The sequence below is a fragment of the Silurus aristotelis genome, assembly GCF_946808225.1.
Source record: "Silurus aristotelis genome assembly, chromosome: 4".
Classification (NCBI taxonomy): domain Eukaryota; kingdom Metazoa; phylum Chordata; class Actinopteri; order Siluriformes; family Siluridae; genus Silurus; species Silurus aristotelis.
Genome location: NC_139577.1, coordinates 32,850,695 through 32,870,694, shown reverse-complemented (window position 1 = coordinate 32,870,694; position 20,000 = coordinate 32,850,695). Strand labels below are relative to the sequence as shown.

The 20,000-nt window shown below is 38.4% G+C and overlaps 2 protein-coding genes and 1 long non-coding RNA gene across 12 annotated transcripts in view; 2 read left to right on the top strand and 1 right to left on the bottom strand.

The window, feature by feature from the left end:
- Positions 1 to 10,759, top strand: part of asb5b (ankyrin repeat and SOCS box containing 5b) — an 18,464-nt gene extending 7,705 nt beyond the window's left edge. For 2 of the 4 annotated variants that reach the window (XM_083538814.1, XM_083538815.1), the window contains exons 2-7: positions 5,629 to 5,708; positions 5,815 to 5,922; positions 6,422 to 6,572; positions 7,887 to 8,021; positions 8,455 to 8,646; positions 9,382 to 10,759. In XM_083538814.1, coding sequence (XP_083394940.1) covers positions 5,629 to 5,708; positions 5,815 to 5,922; positions 6,422 to 6,572; positions 7,887 to 8,021; positions 8,455 to 8,646; positions 9,382 to 9,509 — 794 coding nt within the window. In that variant the 3' untranslated portion in view covers positions 9,510 to 10,759. Of the gene's footprint in view, positions 1 to 3,490; positions 3,549 to 5,628; positions 5,709 to 5,814; positions 5,923 to 6,421; positions 6,573 to 7,886; positions 8,022 to 8,454; positions 8,647 to 9,381 lie in introns of all 4 variants that reach the window. The other 2 variants (XM_083538817.1, XM_083538816.1) reach the window with 2 other exon arrangements.
- Positions 1 to 20,000, top strand: part of LOC310724644 — a 190,345-nt gene that overhangs the window by 67,662 nt on the left and 102,683 nt on the right. The window lies entirely within an intron of this gene.
- wdr17 (WD repeat domain 17) overlaps positions 16,592 to 20,000 on the bottom strand; it is a 112,353-nt gene continuing 108,944 nt past the window's right edge. For all 7 annotated transcript variants that reach the window (XM_083538600.1, XM_083538602.1, XM_083538601.1 and 4 more), the window contains one exon: positions 16,592 to 20,000. This exon is cut by the window's right edge and continues 80 nt beyond it. In XM_083538600.1, coding sequence (XP_083394726.1) covers positions 19,961 to 20,000 — 40 coding nt within the window. In that variant the 3' untranslated portion in view covers positions 16,592 to 19,960.

Here is a 20,000-nt window from a genome sequence, read left to right as displayed (position 1 = left end):
TTGCTCAATACCTCAAGCTTGATTAAATAGCAGGTATTCTATTTTGTCCTCTTTTACTCCTTTATTTTTATTGTGGTTGTTATTATTATACTAATGTAGGACTTTATTGCTTTATAGCAGAGAGGTTTAAACCGCCATGCCGGTCATGAGAAGAGGAAAAAAAAAGCTATTCATACAGATTCAATTCACGTTTTATTTATGTTTTAATGGACATTGTTCCAAAGCAGCTTTACACGGATAAATTGCTTATACAATTAGAATTTATATTCGAAGTGCTTATAAGTTTAGTGCCTGTAATTCGATCTCTACAGATAACGATCTTCATTTATAAATACAGTTTTAATATAACATGTTCATTTTTAAGCTGCAAAAAATGTAAATTGGCAATGGAAAGTACAGAATATAAGCGAATTTGCCCAATTAGAAAATATAAATAAATGAGGAGCATCTTCATGTCTGCCATTAGTGATCTCTGATATTACAAGCATATGGCGGCACTGCTTATAGGCTGAATAGCCGTATTAAACTCTATCGTACTATAAATAACTTCCTATTTTTATATTTTACTGTTTATAAGTTTTAGTGAACAAGAAAACCATGAAATAAAACTTAATTATTCAGGCAGATTACAAGGTCCTGATTTCTATTTATTTATTTCATTTATTAATTATTTAAATTATTTAATTTGAAATATTATTAAATCATAAAGAGGGAATTATGCCAACTTTTGTTTTAATTAGGGCTGTTAATCAGTTAAAATATTTAATCGCACGATTGTCATGAGTTTATTCGTGATTAATTGCAACTTAGTTTTTAATACACTAATCAACATGGACATGAAAAAATATCAATGCTTTATTCAAATTTATGTTTATGTATGTTCATGAAGACAAAATATTCTTGTAATTGTTTTAAATGACGTAATTATCAGGACACCAAATAGAACTTTTGCTATGTTTCCACACGGACGGTTTTAATTGCCGGATGTGTGCGTCATGGCAGATTTTGGTGCTCGTTTTGAGACGTTGGTGCTCGATATCAGTAAAAACAAATGTTTAGTGATTAATATAAAAACCTTTGGTGGAGTTTATTTATTCTTTTTATATCTGAGTAAAGGAAGGACGTCGTAAATAAATGCGTGTTGCATTGAAGGTTTTATTTTTCCCTTTTTTTTTTTATTTATTAATTTCTTTTTCAATGTAAAAAAGAAATTCACACTGCATTAATCGCGCATTAATAAAAACTTGTGGCACTAAACTGAATTCGGTTGATTTTGACAGCCATAATTGTAATATAATAAAGTTTGACATCATTTATTTAATTTATAGGATCATTTATGCACTCGAAAGATATTAAAGAATTATAAAAAAAATTATATTAAAAAAATTACTTTTTATAATATTTATATTATATAAAATAATACATATTCAATCTAAATATAAAATATAATAAAACACTAAATATAAAACACTTTTTTAAAATGTAAAATTAAAGCTTAAAGATTGAAACACACATTAGTTCAGCAGTAAAAGTGATTTATAGAATCAGCCGTATTGCATTACATAGTTGTCCCCGTTGGCCTTCCATACAGTCAATGCATTCTTTTTTTAATTTGAAAGCAACTTGATAGGACAATAATAATAATAAAATTAATAATAATAATATTAATAAAAATAATAATAATAATTATTATTATAGTAATACTACTACTACTAATAATAATAAAAATAAAGAAAAATGAGATTATTTGTAATTAATCTACAAGTACCAAGTTTACTCCCTGACTGAAGCCTAATCCTTTGATTTCTAGACTTCTAGGCTGCTCGTGACCTTGATCTCTGAGTCTCATTAGGATTGAAGTGAAGTGCTCTCTTCAGCATTTGTTTGCTGTTTCACCTACATGCTGATTTCTTGTAAGCAGCAGACTCAGGAAAGGACATGGTAAATGTGTGCTATGTTTAGATTTTGAATGTGTGCTATGTAGACATTTGATCCCATCCTGTGAAGTCGTCACTCCAGTGCAGATAAAGTGAAGAGTGTGTGTGTGTGTGTGTGTGTGTGTGTGTGTGTGTGTGTGTGTGTGTGTGTGTGTGTGTGTGTGTGTGTGTGTGTGTGTGTGTGTGTGTGTGTGTGTGACAGAGGACAGCAATCCTAAAGCTCTTTATTAATCAGTGTCTCAGCTCCGTTTATACAGTTTTATTCATGAGGAATTCAGCAAGAAGTGTCTTGAGCTGTGTGTGTGTGTGTGTGTGTGTGTGTGTGTGTGTGTGTGTGTGTGTGTGTGTGTGTGTGTGTGTGTGTGTGAGATTTGGCCTCCTCAGTAATCATGACAACATGTGAGCTTCAGTAAGCAGTAAATCTTCCACCAGTCCTAACAGGGACTCGCGCTTGTGTCCTCACTAAACCCTGGGCCTCAACACTGCTGTAGAATCTTAATGAGCTGCAACTAAAAGGAAAGAAAAAACGTCCCAGAATTCCTCAGTGCTGCAGGAAAACCAGTAACAACACTGGGAACAGGACATCGGTTACTGGGAACACTGGGCTGATTGGACTGGAAACTGTTCATGATCAGAATCAGAAACAGAATCATCTTTATTGGCAAGTTTCTTGCGTTACAGTTACAAGAAATTTGTCATTGTGTGCTGGTGTTTTAAACATATAAAAATAAAAGATTAGGAAATAAAATAAATAAGAATAAAGAAATGATTTAATAATTAATACATTATAGAATTTATTAACAGAATTAATTGTTTTAATTAATTACAACCTTTTTTTTAAAATAAATACATTGTTTATTTATTTGTTTTTCCTTCCTATGATCAGTGTACTGTTCCTTTCTTTCTCTCTTTCTTTCTTTCTTTCTTTCTTTCTTTCTTTCTTTCTTTCTTTCTTTCTTTCTTTCTTTCTTTCTTTCTTTCTCTCTTTCTTTCTTTCTTTCTTTCTTTCTTTCTATTTCTTCCTTTTTTAGCTTTCTTTCTTTCTTTCTTTCTTTCTTTCTTTCTTTCTTTCTTTCTTTCTTTCTTTCTTTCTTTCTTTCTTTCTTTCTTTCTTTCTTTCTTTCTATTTCTTCCTTTTTTAGCTTTCTTTCTTTCTTTCTTGAATATATTTATTTATATATAATATTTAGCATGTTATCTGTAAACATGTTTGGACAAAAATCGTCTCGAATTAAACACACACATTAAGCCACATTTGATCCGCAGGCATTTTGGATTCTTTGAAACTTTATATTTTACCACCTCAAATGTCAACTAATGTACAGACATGTGACAAAATTAATTGGAAAAATGGTGCAGCCCCCAACACACACACACACACACACACACACACCCTACAGTACACACACACCCTACAGTATAATAAAGCCACCATTTCCGGTGATGTGATATTCTTTAAAATTCTCTATCAAGATACTCGATCACACTGATTGAACATTACACCCACCAGCAGACCCCCTGCAGTGTAAAGATGACCTGCTTTCGTTTCGCAGGCGCTCATGTCTTACTCGTATCAGTGGCTAGACGTGCCATGGGGAGACGGAGACCTGGGTATGTACAGTGCGAAACGCTTTTATTCATTTATTCATTTGTATGTAATTTATAGTGGGGTGAGAAATGAGGGCTGTTTAAGGTTTGGCATTTGCATGTGGACACCAGGTGGAGTTTGTACTATATATAGCTGCTGTCAGAGAAGAGTATCCATGTGGAAATATTACAGTCTGAAAAAAGGTTTGTCAAAGGATCTGTCAGTAAGCTCAAAAAGTAGGGTTGTGTAGGTTTTTTTGCATTTTGTGGAGTTATTTTTGTGCTAAAATCTCATTGAAAGTCTTTACAACTTGGTGAACTGGTCTTATCTTACCTTGAACTTTCTAATGTAGCAGATGTAACATCTGATAAAAAATAATCAAAGTGTCTGAGAAATCCTACATTAGCTGCTGTCAAAAAAAAGACAAGTTGGTGCCATGACCCGGATGGCAGGCTAGAAAATAACACCTCTCTGTTTGGATTTTGAATCACAAGAAATAATGAAAGCCTTTTTCTTGTAAAAGGTAGGACATACAGTATCTCACAAAAAAAAGTACACCCCTCACATTTCAGCAACAATTTTAGTATCTGATCAAGGGACACCAGCAGATGGCAGTATTCTGTATTCAGCATCCAAACATTTAAGATCTTATTATTCATTCTTAATCTAGCCATATATTATATTGGTTAAATAGGACAATGCTTTTGGCGAGAAAATGAGTATAACATTTTGGAACTGTATTGTTAGTGAGCCTTCAAACAGCTTTAGTTTAGGCTACATGTAGACATGGGGACCAAAACCTGCAAACATATCGGCCAAAATAATTGCCATCATATATCGGCCATCGGCTGCCCTGATTTCTAAATATCGCCATCGGCCAGAGAAAAAACCCATATCGGTCAACCTCTAATCTTCAGCAGCAGTGAGTGCTCTCCATCCAGCTAAAACAATGAGTGCTCTCCATCCAGCTAAAAAGAACTCCATTCAGAGGCAAGGTGTCAAAATGAATCAGGCAGGTTCAGAAAGCAAAAAATAACATGTTTACCTGCAACTTTAGAAGTTTGTAGGAACATCATGTGAAGACAGAAAACGGTCAATTTACGGTCAATTTGCTCTGAACTCACACCTGAACTCCTTCTAGCCAATCACAATCCAGTATTGTGACTGTGGGACAGTGGTGTAGAGTATCTGTATAAATGTACTTTGTTACTGTACTTGTAATTTTTTTGGATACTTTCTAGTTTTACTGAGTATCAAAGATATAAAAACAATTTTTACTCTTTACTCAACTGCATTTATGATTTAATAAATGTACTTTTTACTATATTTTAATTACACAATAATCGCTACCTTTTCCAAAAACTTTGAGGACCAGTTCGAAATTGAATAAAAATATCGCCTTCTCTGAGACTGAGAGCTGCATATATAAATAATTTAATTGATATAATTGATTATTTAATTTAATTGGATTTGTCAAAGAAACACTAACAGTTCTTCTACTTTATGACATGATTTTTATTTGTTAATTGAAGATCCCTTTTTGAAAGATTGCTTTAATACCTTGCTTTTTTTTCTTTCTTTTTTTTTCTTTTGACCGATTGTGTGATCGTTGTTTCATTGTGTTGAAGTGGTTGTTGTGTCGGTGGTTAATGCAGTGTTCAGGAGTACAATTTGGTTTGAATTTTGGGAAAGAAAACCTCACCATCAGCTGTTTTGGGTTTTTCACTTACACGTGTCTTTGTGTCGAGGACTTGTGCATCTTTGAGCTCATATTCAATACGAGTCAAATACTCAAATACTGTTCAAATCAGATACTCGAAGACTTTTATTCAAGTCATATTGGAATTGGTGACTAGTAATGGAGTAATTCTTCTTCAGGTACTTTTTACACCTCTGCTGTGGGAAAACAGTTTTTATTTGACTATACTCTGCATGGTCATGAGTTCTAGTAGTTCCTGTTCTTTGGCCGTTTGTCAATATTTGATTGAGACACAAAATAAAATCGCACACTCGCCAATAACTATCACATTGTGTGAAGCTCGCATAAGCTGAGTCTCTTTAATGTCATGTCTAATGTTTAATATTGTGTGTGTGTGTTTAAAGGCTCATGGGCGGACCGATCTCCACTCCATGAAGCTGCAAGCCAGGGACGCCTTCTGGCCCTGAAGACCCTGCTCTCACAGGTGTACATAAACATGGATGCACACACACACACACACACACACACACACACACACACACACACACACACACACAATTCTCATTTGAAATGCATTTTCTCTTCATCAGGGTTACAATGCGAACCTCGTCACCATCGATCATGTGACTCCCCTGCATGAGGCGTGTCTGGGAGATCATGTGGCGTGTGCCAGAGCGCTCATCGAGGCCGGAGCGAATGTAAGTCCTCATACGGTCATGGAAAATACATGATTCTGATTGGCTGCTTGTTATTCTGGTGTATTGTCATACCCTATACGTAGATCCAGTGAAGTAAATCACGGCTTGTTTATGGCATCATTGTGCAACATAATCGCTTCTGTAGCGCGAAATGAAAATGGACGAATGTTTCAATGAATTCACTTCTATTCAATTATTTTGTATTTCTAGACAAATATAAATTTCAGCTCCGTAAATGAGTCCCTATACTTTACATTTATCCCTAATGAGTGGAGGAGGAAAGGTTTTGAGGAACCGGAATTCAAAGGGAACCATTTGCCATCTGATTGTCTGTTCCGTCATCGCCGAGGTTATCAGCTGTTCACTAATGGACACCTGAGTGCAAAACTGTTCAGGGGAATTGCAGCCCCAAATTATTGTAGCACCCCCCAAAATTTAGTGTGTGTGTGTGTGTGTGTGTGTGTGTGTGTGTGTGTGTGTGTGTGTGTGTGTGCACTAGGTAAATGCTACCACCATCGATGGAGTAACGCCTCTGTTTAATGCCTGTTCTGTGGGCAGTGCCGCGTGTACAGAGGTTCTGCTGGAGCACGGCGCCAACCCGCAGCCGGATCCATGCCAACCATCACCCATGCATGAGGCCAGCAGCAAAGGTGATTTATTTATTTATATATATATATATATATATATATATATATATATATATATATATATATATATATAAAATGCAAATGTATTTTAACTGCGCTAATTTTAATCCAATTAATTTTTATTTGCGCTTTCAACAATGAACATTGTCTTAAAGCAGCTTCACACAGATAATGTGGCAAAAAAAAAATTAATAAGATGTTCTTTATAAGTGTAAGTTTGTCCTTTAATGAGTGAGCCGGCGCAGACTCAAGAGGAAACCCATCCTCATCTGGGTTGCACCGAATGTCCATTTATTACAAATAAACAATGTTGAGGGGTTTAGTGATGGTGATCAGAGCAAACTGTAGTCGTGAGTCAGTTTTGCAGACTGTTGACATTAACTACAGTCCAAATCCATCCTCAAAGCTCCCGTTTTTACTCTGGAATTTCATGGATCTCCCGGGCGTTGATGAGAAACATCCCCAGCTGCATAGAGTGGCCTCCAGTCGAAGAGAACATCAGCCAGAGGCAGGCCTGAACAAGATCTAAGGAGGGAAGAGACGCAGGAACAGTGGTCACTGGAACCTCAGAAGCATGTTTGACTCGATCGAGAGAGAGACAGAGATAGAGAGATAGATAGAGAGAGATAGACAAGGGGTGACAGGGAGAGAAGGATATGGATTCTAAAGTATCCTCATTGTTGTATGACAGTTAAGGACACTGTGCAGTTGTGGACTCCGGCAACACTCTCTCTGTCAGCATAACTAAAAGGTAACACCAGAAGGTAACACAGTGTAGCGATTTGCTTGCGCAACGGGTGGAACACATGCACCAGGAGATCGGTTTAAGTGGTTTTGTTGTATTGATTCCTAGCAAACAAGAGTGATAAGGGAGAAGTGAAGATGTGGAAGAGTGTGCCTTACAGTCCACTGGTTGTCGCCGGTATGAGCTCGGGGGCACGATATAGTGGCGCACACGCTTCTCAAGCATTTCTCTTCTAAAAACAAACGGGCAATGAAACGTATAACACCGTATAAAACTGTAAAGGGAGATTTATTGTAACTTACAGATGTAAAATAGGCTCAGATTTTTCATCCCCATGCAGATCACCAAGTCTCTGTTGTTGCCCCAAAAATATTTTCCACATCGCTGCTTTGTGCAAATCTTCAATAAAACAACTTTTTTGACTGTCCATTTTCATTAGTTTTTTTTTTTTTGTAAACAAATTCCAGTTAGCATGAGCTATAAACTGCATCGCGATGGTGTATTTATATATGTGACATTACATTTGCAATTGAACTCCAGTGGTATATCACTAACATGGGCTTTTTGTTCAGGAAGGACGGCATGTGTGGAGGCTCTGATATCATGGGGGGCAGACGTGGATTACGACATTCCTCACTTAGGAACACCGCTTTACATCGCCTGCGCCTCCCGAGAGCTACAGTGCACACGGAAACTCCTAGATGGAGGTCTGGGCAAAATGTCAGACGAATTTCATTTTACACACTTAGACAACAGTCAGAGATACACTATGTGGCAAAAGTATTGGGACACCCGGCTTTTCCTGCCATATGTGGTTCAAATATTCACGTGAAGAAATTTATAACAGAACTTCTAAGCTACCAGTACTCAATTTTACACCAACTTCCTGTCAGAAATGTAATAGGTGGAGTACTTCCTGTCAGATTAAAATGTGTAAAATGTGCCCCTTGGATCAGCAGTGACAGGATCCCTTTCCAGAAATGGCCGAGGGGTGGAGACATTACATGAATCCAAACAAACTCGTACCGTACACACGTGGCACAAAGTGTCGGAAATGTGCGCGTTCGAGAGTTAGGGATGTCGGTAATCTTATGACGTAACATTGTCGATAAATGACCACCGTTCCGATTTGCCGCACAGGAGCTAACGTCCAGAAGGGGCGTTTCTTGGACACGCCCCTTCACGCCGCCGCGCAGAAGGACTGCCCCGAGATCGTCAAAGTGCTGCTAGAGTTCGGCGCCAACATCAACGCTCGAAATCTTGAGCTGCAGCGAGCGGTGGAGACCGCGCCCCCTAGCAGCCTGGCGGAACACGTGCTACTGCACTACGAAGGTACGAACACGTCGCTCTGTGAACTTCTGTAGGCTAATTCGGGCTTACAAGCGATCGAGGCGTATAGCCACCATTAGCGTTCAGCGTTAGTGGTTTCTGAGAAGGCACAACGCGCCGCTATATATTGTAAGGATTGAAAAGTGTCACAGTGATGTCATTTCCTGTGGAAGAAGCATAGAGGTAGCGTTTACATTTGCTATTTACAACAGTAGTTTTAACGTGTAAATTACATTTGATTTGATATGTGTAATATGTCCAAGCAGAAATTGTAGCATAATAATTATCATGCAAATGAGTTTTGGAAAACAACAGGGCATTTCGCTTCAGTGCTTGCGCAGCTTCTTAGAGAAACAGTGGAACGGGGTTTGCCATGACAAAGTGGGCGTGGTCTCAAACATATTGAATTCCAATGCGTTAAATTCATTGGACCTTTTTTTTTTTTTTTTACCTTTAAATGCATTTTGAAATACAGCGAATTTTGCTACAAATTTCACAGGCAATATGCTGCCTCTAGGCTTCCGTAGCTGATCGTGTGTGATAGCAGGATGCTAAACTAGTGGCTACGCGCTTTACTTATATGTTAGCTGTTAAATGTTAGCGTTGAAGCTCCAGGACGAGTGTGTGCACCATTAATTATACTGAAGGTGAAGGGTGACATTTTGTCATTGGTAATTTTTGTGTGTGTGTGTGTGTGTGTGTGTGTGTGTGTGTGTGTGTGTGTGTGTGTGTGTGTAGTTACTCCACGTGGCCTGAGTGAACTGTGCAGGTTGTGCATCAGAGAGTATCTGGGACGTTCAAGACTTCATCTCATACCTCAACTAAGACTTCCACCTCTGCTCCACAGATTCCTGCAGCACAGATAGACACCTGTGTGTGTGTCTCTCTCTCTCTCTCTCTCTCTCTCTCTCTCTCTCTCTCTCTCTCTCTCTCTCTCTCCACTTTGCCTCTATATAATTTTGTCTTTCTTTGTCTACTTATATTATTTCCTTCTGTCTTTCCACCTCTGTCTCTCTCCACTCTTCTTTTTCCCGCTGTCTTTTTCTGTCTGTACATTTCTGTTTCTCTCCAGCCATCCTTATCCCTCTGTCTTTCTCTGTTTGTTTATCTCACTGTTTCTCTCCTCCTGTCTCTGTGTTCTTTTCCTGCCTGTCTCTGTCCCTCTGCACATCCCTTTCTATGTCTCTCTCTCTGCCTATCTGTTCCTCTAAATTTCTATCTGTCTATCTTTTTCTGTCTCCCTACCTGTCTCTATCCCTTTGTCAATTTTTATCTGTCTATCTCTCTTTCTCTGTCCCGCCGTCTTGCCTTCTCTTTTTGTGTTTCTTTCCACACATTTCTCTCTGTCTTTTTCTGCCTTTCTCACTTTTTCCTTCTCTTTTTTTGCTTTGTCCATCTCTCTCTCTCTCTACCTGTCTTTCTCTCAACCTGTATGTTTCTCTGTCCACTTTTCTTTTCTCTCTCTGTCTCATCACCACTCTCTTCTTATATCCCTGTATCTGTTTATCTTCCTTTGTCTCTGTCTATCTTTATATTTGATATTTTATTTCTCCTTTTGATTCTATTAGTGGTGTTTTTTGGATTTCTTTTATTTCGTCTCTCAAGTGCATTTATTATCTTCTTGATAAGACAAAAGAATGAATTGCTCGCTCTGTGAATTTGAATATGATGTCTGCAAAAAAACAAACAAACGAAAAAATCTGCATAATTTTGTTCGTGTCAAAATCCACAGTTCCACTTCCCAGTGTCCCACATCTCGTCCACACCACGAGTGACAAAGTTTACAGACACACATCTGTCCTTCGTACTCTGTAAAACCTGGTGACATCAGACACTCGTAGGTGAGCGAAACGTGAACGGCGTGTCACGTGACCTGTCCGAAATCCATGATATATAAACGAAACCCATCATAAATATCCAGTTCACTTGATTACATGTGAATGTCAGATGATGGAAATGCCAAAGTTCTCTCATCTCACACTTCTTGATCTGGTGGTGTGTACGAGCTCCCGAGTGTGTGTGTGTGTGTGTGTGTGTATCGTAATCACGGCTGTGCATTGTTTCACTCAGACGTCAGCACAAAAGACAAATAAACGGGAAAAGAAAATTGACCTTATTTACCATTTGTCATGAATATAATATCAGTGCATTTTATTAAAATAAAATATATACATCACTACATGACTGAGATAGAAAATATATCTATTTTTAATGAACACAAACTGTTACCCCAAAGTTGGAGGCACACAATAGTATTGGAAGTCTCTTTGGATGTGGAATTAAAATTTCCATTTGAAGCAGATATACAATGCTGCGGGGTACAGTGATGACGATCAGAAGCAAACTGCACTCCCGAGTCAGTGCAGCAGACCGCCGACACCAACTACAGTCCAATCCATCCTCAAAGCACCCGTTCTACTCCGGAATTACATGGAACCACCCAAGGTGTTGATGAGAGACCGTCCCAAGCTGCACAGAAGTGTGAAGTTCCACGGAGGGGAGAGGGGCAGGAACAGTGGTCACTAGAGCCTCAGGAGCATGTTTAACTCGACCGAGAGAGAGAGACAGAGAGAGAGAGAGAGAGAGAGAGAGAGAGAGAGAGAGAGAGAGAGAGAGAGAGAGAGAGAGAGAGAAGAGGGTGACGGGAAGAGAAGGATATGGATTATTAAGTGTCCCTATTGGTGTATGAAAGTTATTGTCACTGTTATTGTCACTTTTGGACTCCGGCAAGACTCGCTATGGCAGCATAACTAAAAGGGAGAAGCAGAAGGTAACACAGACATGAGGGATCTCTGGAATTAGAGACGACCCACCACACCACCGTCAACAAACCCGAGTGAACCTGTGAATGTGAGGGGACGACAGCATACAAATATACCAGTTCACCAAACACTCTATATCCATGCTCCCTCCAGATCTGAGCCCTTACCTAAGACAAATCTACTGATAAAAGGCTTGACTAAATAAATAAGTTTTCAACCTCGACTTGAACACTGAGACTGTGTCTGAGTCCCGAACACTGGTTGGAAGGCTGTTCCATAACTGTGGGGCTTTATAAGAGAAAGATCTGCCCCCTGCTGTAGTCTTCATTATTTGAGGAACCAACAGATAGCCAGCACCTTTTGATCTAAGTAGGTGTGGAGGATCATACTGGTACAGAAGTTCACTCAGATACTGCGGTGCGAGACCGTTAAGTGCTTTATACGTCAGTAGTAATATTTTATAATCAATGCGAGATTTGATTGGGAGCAGTGTAGACTAATTAAAACAGGGGTAATGTGATCATATTTCCTAGATCTAGTGAGGACTCTTGCTGCTGCATTCTGAACTAACTAAAGCTTATTTCTGCACCTACTCACACACCCAGACAGTAAAGCGTTACAGTAGTCTAATCTAGAAGTAACAAAAGCATGAACCAGTTTTTCTGCATCCTGTAACGACATCATATTTCTAATTTTAGCAATATTTCTAAGGTGAAAGAAGGCGATCCTGGTGATATTATTCACGTGAGCCTCAAAGGAAAGATTCGGGTCAATAATCACACCAAGGTCTTTGACAGCCGTACACGCTGAAACAGAAACACCATCCAGAGATGCTATGTAATCAGAAAGTTTACTTTTAGCTGCATGTGGTCCTAGTAAAAGTACTTCCGTCTTATCTGAGTTGAGCAGAAGAAAGTTATTAAGCATCCACTGTCTAATGTCCTTTACACACTTCTCAACATTGTTAAGCTGATCTCGCTCATCTGGCTTTGCTGAAATATACAGCTGTGTGTCATCAGCAAAGCAATGGAAGCGAATCCCATGTTTATGAATAATTTCACCAAGAGGCAGCATATATAAAGAGAAAAGCAGTGGGCCTAAGACAGATCCTTGAGGAACACCAAACTTTACCTTATAGAGTGTGGAGAACTCACCATTTACATCAACAAACTGATAGCGATCAGTCAAATAAGACCTGAGCCAAGAGAGAGCTGTTCCCTTATTCCAACAACGTTCTCAAGTCTAGCAAGCAGTATAGTGTGATCAATGGTGTCAAAAGCTGCACTAAGGTCGAGCAAAACAAGTAAGTAGACAAAACCCTGATCAGAGGCCAATAACAGGTCATTTACCACCTTAACTAGCGCCGTCTCTGTGCTATGATGAGGCCGAAATCCTGACTGATACATTTCAAAAATGTTATTCATAAGTAGGTGTGAGCATAACTGCTGTGCTACAACCTTTTCTAAAATTTTGGATATAAATGGGAGATTTGATATTGGTCTGTAGTTGGACAACTGACATGGGTCAAGGTCAGGTTTCTTAATAAGGGGGTGGATAACTGCCAGTTTGAAGGATTTAGGTACATAACCAGTGCTAATGGAAGAGTTTATTATTTTTAAAACAGGTTCAATTACCTCTGGAATGATCTGTTTAAAGAAACTTGTAGGCAAGGGATCGAGAATGCAGGTTGATGATTTTGATGAGGAGATTAATGAAATTAAGTCATTCTCATAAATAGGAGTGAAGCTTTGTAGTTGATTGTCTGCTATAATTACACTGCTGTCTACAGGGTTACTTGTAAAATAATTTGGATTTATATTAACCGTCTGGATTTCTTGCCTGATGTTTTCAATTTTATTATTAAAAAAATTCATGAAATCATTAGTACCTAATGATGGTGTGCATGTGAGTGCAGTGCTTTTATTCCCTGTTAATTTTGCTACCGTGCTGAATAAAAATCTAGGGTTATGCTTGTTATTTTCTATGAGGGTGGAGAAATATGCTGATCTAGCAGCACTAAGAGATTTTCTATAATTTAAGAGGCTCTCCTTCCTGTTTGAAATACTGTTAATTTTGTTTGACGCCATTTACGTTCTAATGTTCGAGTGGTCTGTTTTAAGGTGCGCGTATGATCATTATACCACTGTGCTAATTTTTTCTCCCTGATCATTTTGGTCTTAAGGGGAGCTACATCATCTAGAGTGTAACGTAACGTTGTTTCTAGATGTTCAGTGGCCCAGTCGAGCTCTGCAGGGTCTGACGGAGATCTATCTAATATCGTAATTTTGGGAAGATTATTATTAAAACGCGCTGCTGTCGCTGACGTGAAAGTACGCTTAACACGATAACGTGGTGAGGTAGAAATGCAATGACTGAGGCAAATTTTAAACGAGATTAGATAATGGTCTGAAATAGCTTCAGACTGTGGAATTATGACTAAAAAAAAAATGTTTTAAATTTTTGTTTAGTCTTTTGTGTGACGTTTAGATTATTATTATAAATAGCTGCGACTCCGCCTCCTCTGCCATTTAGACGGGGTTGGTGTATGTAACTATACCCAGGAGGACTCGCCTCATTTGATGCTACATATTCATTCGATTTAATCCATGTTTCTGTCAAACACATTATATTAAACTCCTGGTCGGTAATAATTTCGTTTATAGTAAGCGCTTTTGGCGTGAGAGATCTAATATTCAACAATCCAATTTTTAGATCAGAGGTGCTGGCTGTGCGTTCAGTCCTATTTAATTTAATGTTAATCAGGTTACTTAAACAGAATTTCTGATAATTCCTATATTTTGGTTTTGCTTGGGGGACAGACGCAGTCTCAATATGGTGGATCCTGAGTGACGACTCTGTGCAGCTAGCAGACGGTCGGTTTAGCCAGTCTGTCTGCTCCCTGGCCTTGGCTCTAGACAGTCACTTGTTAACTAGTGCTGTTCTGAGACTATTACTTATACTACAAGAAATGAGAGCAGCACCTTCCCGGGTGGGATGGATACCGTCCCGCCCTAACAGGCCAGCCTTGCCCTCAAAAATGCTCCAATTATTAATGAAGCCCACATTATTTTTGGAGCACCACTCGGACATCCAGCAGTTCAGCGACCATAACCTGCTGAAGGCTACATCGCCACGTCGCATTGGGATGGGGCCAGAGCATGTTACTGCATCGGACATTGCCTTCGCTTATTTACACACCCCTATAATATTACTCTTAGTTACCTCTGACTGTCGAAGGCGTATATCATTAGCTCCTGTGTGAAAAACTTAGAAATCTTAGAGAACCTGTGCTTTCCTAAGAATCTAAGCTGACCTGCTATGTCCGGTGCCCTGGCTCCCGGTATACACATAACCTGTGCTGCTGGTGCCCCTAAAGGTCTAGCTAATTTCACGTGCCTCAGAATGAAGTCTCCTAAAACAAGAGCTCTTTCAGGTTTCTCAGCGGGTGCTTCACTGAGGAGAGCAAACCTGTTGGACACGTGAAGCGGAGAGGAATGGTGCGCCCGTGGGCGAGCCTTAGCGTTAGCTTTGGCTTTGCGAGTATGCCGCCGAGTCGTCATCCATTCGCCCCGCTGCGAGGGCTCTAATGCCGGAGTCGGGGGAATATTACTTTCACCTAGGGCAGGGGTCTCCAATCTTTTCCAGAAAGGGCCAGTGCGGGTGCAGGTTTTCATTCCAACCAATCAATGGTCACACCTGATAGTCATTGAAAATGAAGATCATTAGATTTGAACAGGTAGACTTTGGTGTGGACTTGCTTGGTTGGAATAAAAACCTGCACCCACACTGGCCCTTTCTGGAAAAGATTTGAGACCCCCGACCTAGGGCATCCAGAATTTCCCCTGCAGAACCTGGACTGCTCTCACACTCACTACTTCTCTCTAGACTCTGGATGCGCTCCTCTAATGCTAAGATCTTCTCCGTCAAAGAGCAAACTAGCTTGCACTTCTCACAGATAAAATTATCGCTAACAACGGAGAAAGACTGACTAAACATGTCACACTTCACACACTGAGTGAACTGGATGTTCGCCATAGTAGAGAAATTACGTACCTTAATGTGTTTACTGTAGTGTGTGTTCGTAGTTCTGGTAAATGTCCTCCGCTCACTGCTTTCAAACCCTCAAACAGGGAAAAAAAGCGCTCTTCCGAGCAAAAATAGTCGAGATGGAGCCAACGGAAAGTGAAGGATGCATAACGAATTATTTCAAACAAACTGCGACAACCTGCTTCAATTCCGTTCGTTTTAAACGAGTCTTTAATTCGATTTAGAAGAACGAGTTGTCTTAAAAAGCGATTTGTTCATTTTCTACCGGACGTGGAAGAGCAAAGTATCATGAAATCTCCGTAGGTTATGCACAGGAAAAAAATTGAATATTTCATGGAATTTAATTATCCGGTCCGAGTCGTTCGTCCTTTTGTCACGTGACTCCCATAGACACCATGAAGGTGATTAAAGCAACTAAATGACTCGAAAAATATTCGTTCAATAAAATTATCCGATTTTTCCATCAGGACGTGATATACAATAACGTTTGGTCATGTTTGATTAAAGCTAATGATAAATTCTTTAGCTTTTGAGAAAAATCATAAAAAAAATGTATTAAAATAAATTTTAAAAATGATGCGCTTTTCCACATGATTAAAAACAATGAATAAATTGGTATTAATTCATTAACCAATGAAAATCAATTAATTTATTAATTAAAAGCATCTATTAAAGAACGTGTAAAAAAAATAGCTTATGGTCACTGAGCTTAGGAACCACCTCCCAAGATAATTATTAATTGATTAATTTAATAAATCATAATAATACAAAATAAAACCGCTTATAAAATACACTAAATAAATAAATACTGATAGTTTTTATATAAGTAGAAGAAAAATAACTGTAAAATTTGCTTAATCGTTTTGCTTTAAAAGATAAATAAAATGCATGAAATAAAAAACAAAAATTAATAAATAAATAAACGCTGGCAATTGTCTACATAACAACACCCCTGAAAATAATTAAATTAAATTAAAAGTGCTTGAGCTCATTGTGTTTTATAGATAAATGAATACACACAAAACATAAACCCTTCCCAGATGAATAAAAGCAAAAAAAAACACTATTAATATCCACATTTGTAATAAGTTTTATGTTTGGAAACAAAGCAAAGCCTAGAAAAAAAAAGAAGACAAAAATTTAGATGCTTAAATATTTTTTTTTTAATAAGAATCTTCATATTTTCATGATGACAAATGCTGCCTAATTTTTTTTTTTTCATCATCCTTCAATAACAACAGTTTCTCCCTTGTGGTTCTTTCTCATGGTCCTTTTTTTATAACGCAAAAATAAATAAATAAATAAATAAAATCAATATAATGAGAAAACATTGTTCTGTATTATGTGCTTCTACATCTCTCTCTCTCTCAGTAATACAGACGTCTAGACGGAGGTTACACCCTGTTCAGCTGGGGAATCATCCAACAAAATAAAGAGGAATATATTTACAAATAAATAAATAAATACATGAATAAGTACAGTTCACAGTGCAGTTTGTTGAAAAGAATTAAAATGAGTCAAGAAATGAATTTCCCCTTGCACAAAATTTATCAATACATATTTTCTTTCTTACTAAAAAAGCTCAACTGCATGATACAATCGGATGATGTTGCCTAAAATAGCACACCGTTGCTAATACAGATGTTAGCGTTGTTTGCTAATAATTTAAGGCACACACTATAAACACTAAAAACTACACATTTTATACACCTTTCTCCCATAAACACCAGCCTCATGTATTTCACACAGTCTCATTTCCTACGTAAAAAACAACAACAACCAGCAAGCAACGACTGTCGGGGTCCAAGCAATTTTTTGTGTGTGTACTTATTGTGTTTATTGTGACGTCATACCTCATGAGGTTTAATACTAGAGATGCATTTATGCAAAAAAAAATAAAAAATACCTGTATGTATTTCCAGACGGAGTCTAACAAAACAGACAATCTTTTATTTTTGATTTCGTGTTTTTCTGATGAAAAATTAATAAATTAAAATAAATAAATACTAAAATATAGTAATGCTAGCTAGATACACTATGTGGACAGTATATTGGGTCCATATCAGGTATTGGAACACAACTTTTTCAGCCATATGTGGTTCTTCACCAAACTGTTACCAGTTAGAGTCTCACAATTGTGCAGGACTTTGGATGTGGTAGCATGAAATTTGAACTAGGAGACCCCAAATCTCTTCCAGTATGACAATGCCCCTGTGCACAAAGCCAGCTCCATGAAGATGTGGTAGGTCAGTGGATAAGGTTTTGGGATGTTTAGAAGGTCGGGTTCAAGCCCTGATATTACCGAGCTGCACTCTTGGGCCCTTGAGCAAGGCCCCTTAACCCCTGGTGCTTCAGGGGTGCTGTAAGTAATGCACCTTTTACAGTGCATCTGGAAAGTATTCAAAGCGCTTTACTTTGTCCACATTTTGTTATTTTACAGCTTTATTCCAAAATGGATTCATTATTTTCCTCAAAATTCTACAAACAAAACCCCATAATGACAACGTGAAAGGAGTTTGTTTAAAATGTATGTACATAAATATTCACAGCCGTTGCCATAACACTCAAAATAAAGCTCAGGTGCCTCAATCTTTCTACAACTTGATTCAGTTGATTGGACATGATCTGGAGGCACACACCTAAACTCTATTAGGTCCTACATTTAACAGTGCATGTCAGAGCACAAACCAAGAAATTAAGTCCAAGGAATTGTCTGTAGACCTCCGAGACAGGATTGTATGGAGGCACAGATCTGGAGAAGTGGACAGAAACATTTCTGCAGCATTGAAGGTCCCAATGAGCACAGTGGCCTCCATCATCAGTAAATGGAAGAAGTTTGGAACCACAAGGACTCTTCCCAGAACAAAGCCGCTCGACTAAACTGAGCGATCGGGGGGAGAAGAGACTTAGTCACGGAGGTGCCCAAAAACCGAAGAGAGGAGAACCTTCCAGAACAACAACCTTCCCAGAAGAGTGGAGGTTCTTATAACAGCAAATGGGAACTGAATGCGGACTTCAGTCTATGAGCTGCTTCCATCTGCTTCCTTGGATAAAATAATAAATGTTAGCGAATGAACTCATTAGCAAAATAATTAGCAAAAAATGTGACTCTAAGTGCCTGGACCCCTAATACAAGTACACAGACATGGTCTCTCTAAAACCAAGATCCCTGAAGAGAAAGCAGCATCACAGATCTAACATACAGTGTGCTGTCGGAAACTCACAACAAAGCCAGGCTTTTCCCCCCTGTTTTAATGGAGAATATCTGGTGAATGCTAGTCAAACATTGCTTATACATGCTAGGACTTAGCTGTTATTTTTAACTGAGCACGAGTTACAATTCTGTGTGCCTTTTAGGTTTAATACTGCTTTTGAATTATAATTATATTATATTAATATATTTCTGAATTATATTTGATTGTAATATAAAGTTGCAGAGTTTGGACTGGGTTTAGCAGGAAGTCTGTGTGAGATTAGCATCAGGTTGTACCTATGAGCTCGGGTATGCTAATAGTCGTAATGTTTAATGTCATGATTTTATTTTTGATTCAGAACATGCCGTGTCTGTATAAAGTGCAGTTTTTATTATAAACACTCTATGGCTAAAAGTTTGTGGACACTTGACCATAAGATTGGTGAAGTTTTGAACATCCATTCCACATTTAGCCTCCATTTGCTGACATATTAACCTCCACTTTTCTGGGAAGATTAGTCAGGTATTGATGGAGATGAGGTGAGGAAGCCTGGGGTACAGTCAGTGTTTACATTCATCCCTCGAAGCTTTATAGCAAGCCACTCAAGATCTTCCACACACTTCCAACTCATGTAAAGCAGATGTTAATGGAGCTGGCAGATGCTGGAACAGGTTTGGGTCTCCTGGTTTCATTTGAATAAAAAATGTCATGCTACCACATAAAAAAATGTAAAGGGGCTTTATAGTTGTACTTTACAGCACAGTGAAATTCTTTCCTCACATATTTCAGTAATGTTAGGAAGCTGGGGTCAATGTGCAGCCTCCCTACATACCACCTAGGACGTGCCTCAAACATTTGTGTTAAAGAGTAAAGAGCAACATATATCTGGAAAAGCCAGGTGTCCCAATACTTTTGTCCATATAGTGTATATTTAGATAAAAAATTATATATTAACACGTACAGAAATAAACAAGAAGCAACATACAATAAAATAAAAACGCATGCCACCTCCTCAATGGATATAAGCAGATTCCAAAAAAAGGTCCATTAAATAGTCCAGACTAAAAACTGGACCAAAATCCAGTCCTTAAGCTGTGTTTCTGATTCCATCTGAAGTGAAACGTGATGGGAAATTACTGATAATGCCATCTCATGCTGGTGAACATATACAGTAAGCATGGAGTCGAGTCTCGTTTCTCTGTCCATGTCCTAAGAATGTGGTCTTTGTCCTGTTTTTGTCCTCAACTGGACTCTAATACTGTCTCTACTCGTATATGACTATGAGCTAGTATGTGCATGTGACTGTGTGTGTGTTTAGAAGGGATTGAGGCGTATCCCGGTCCCCAGCGGAGAA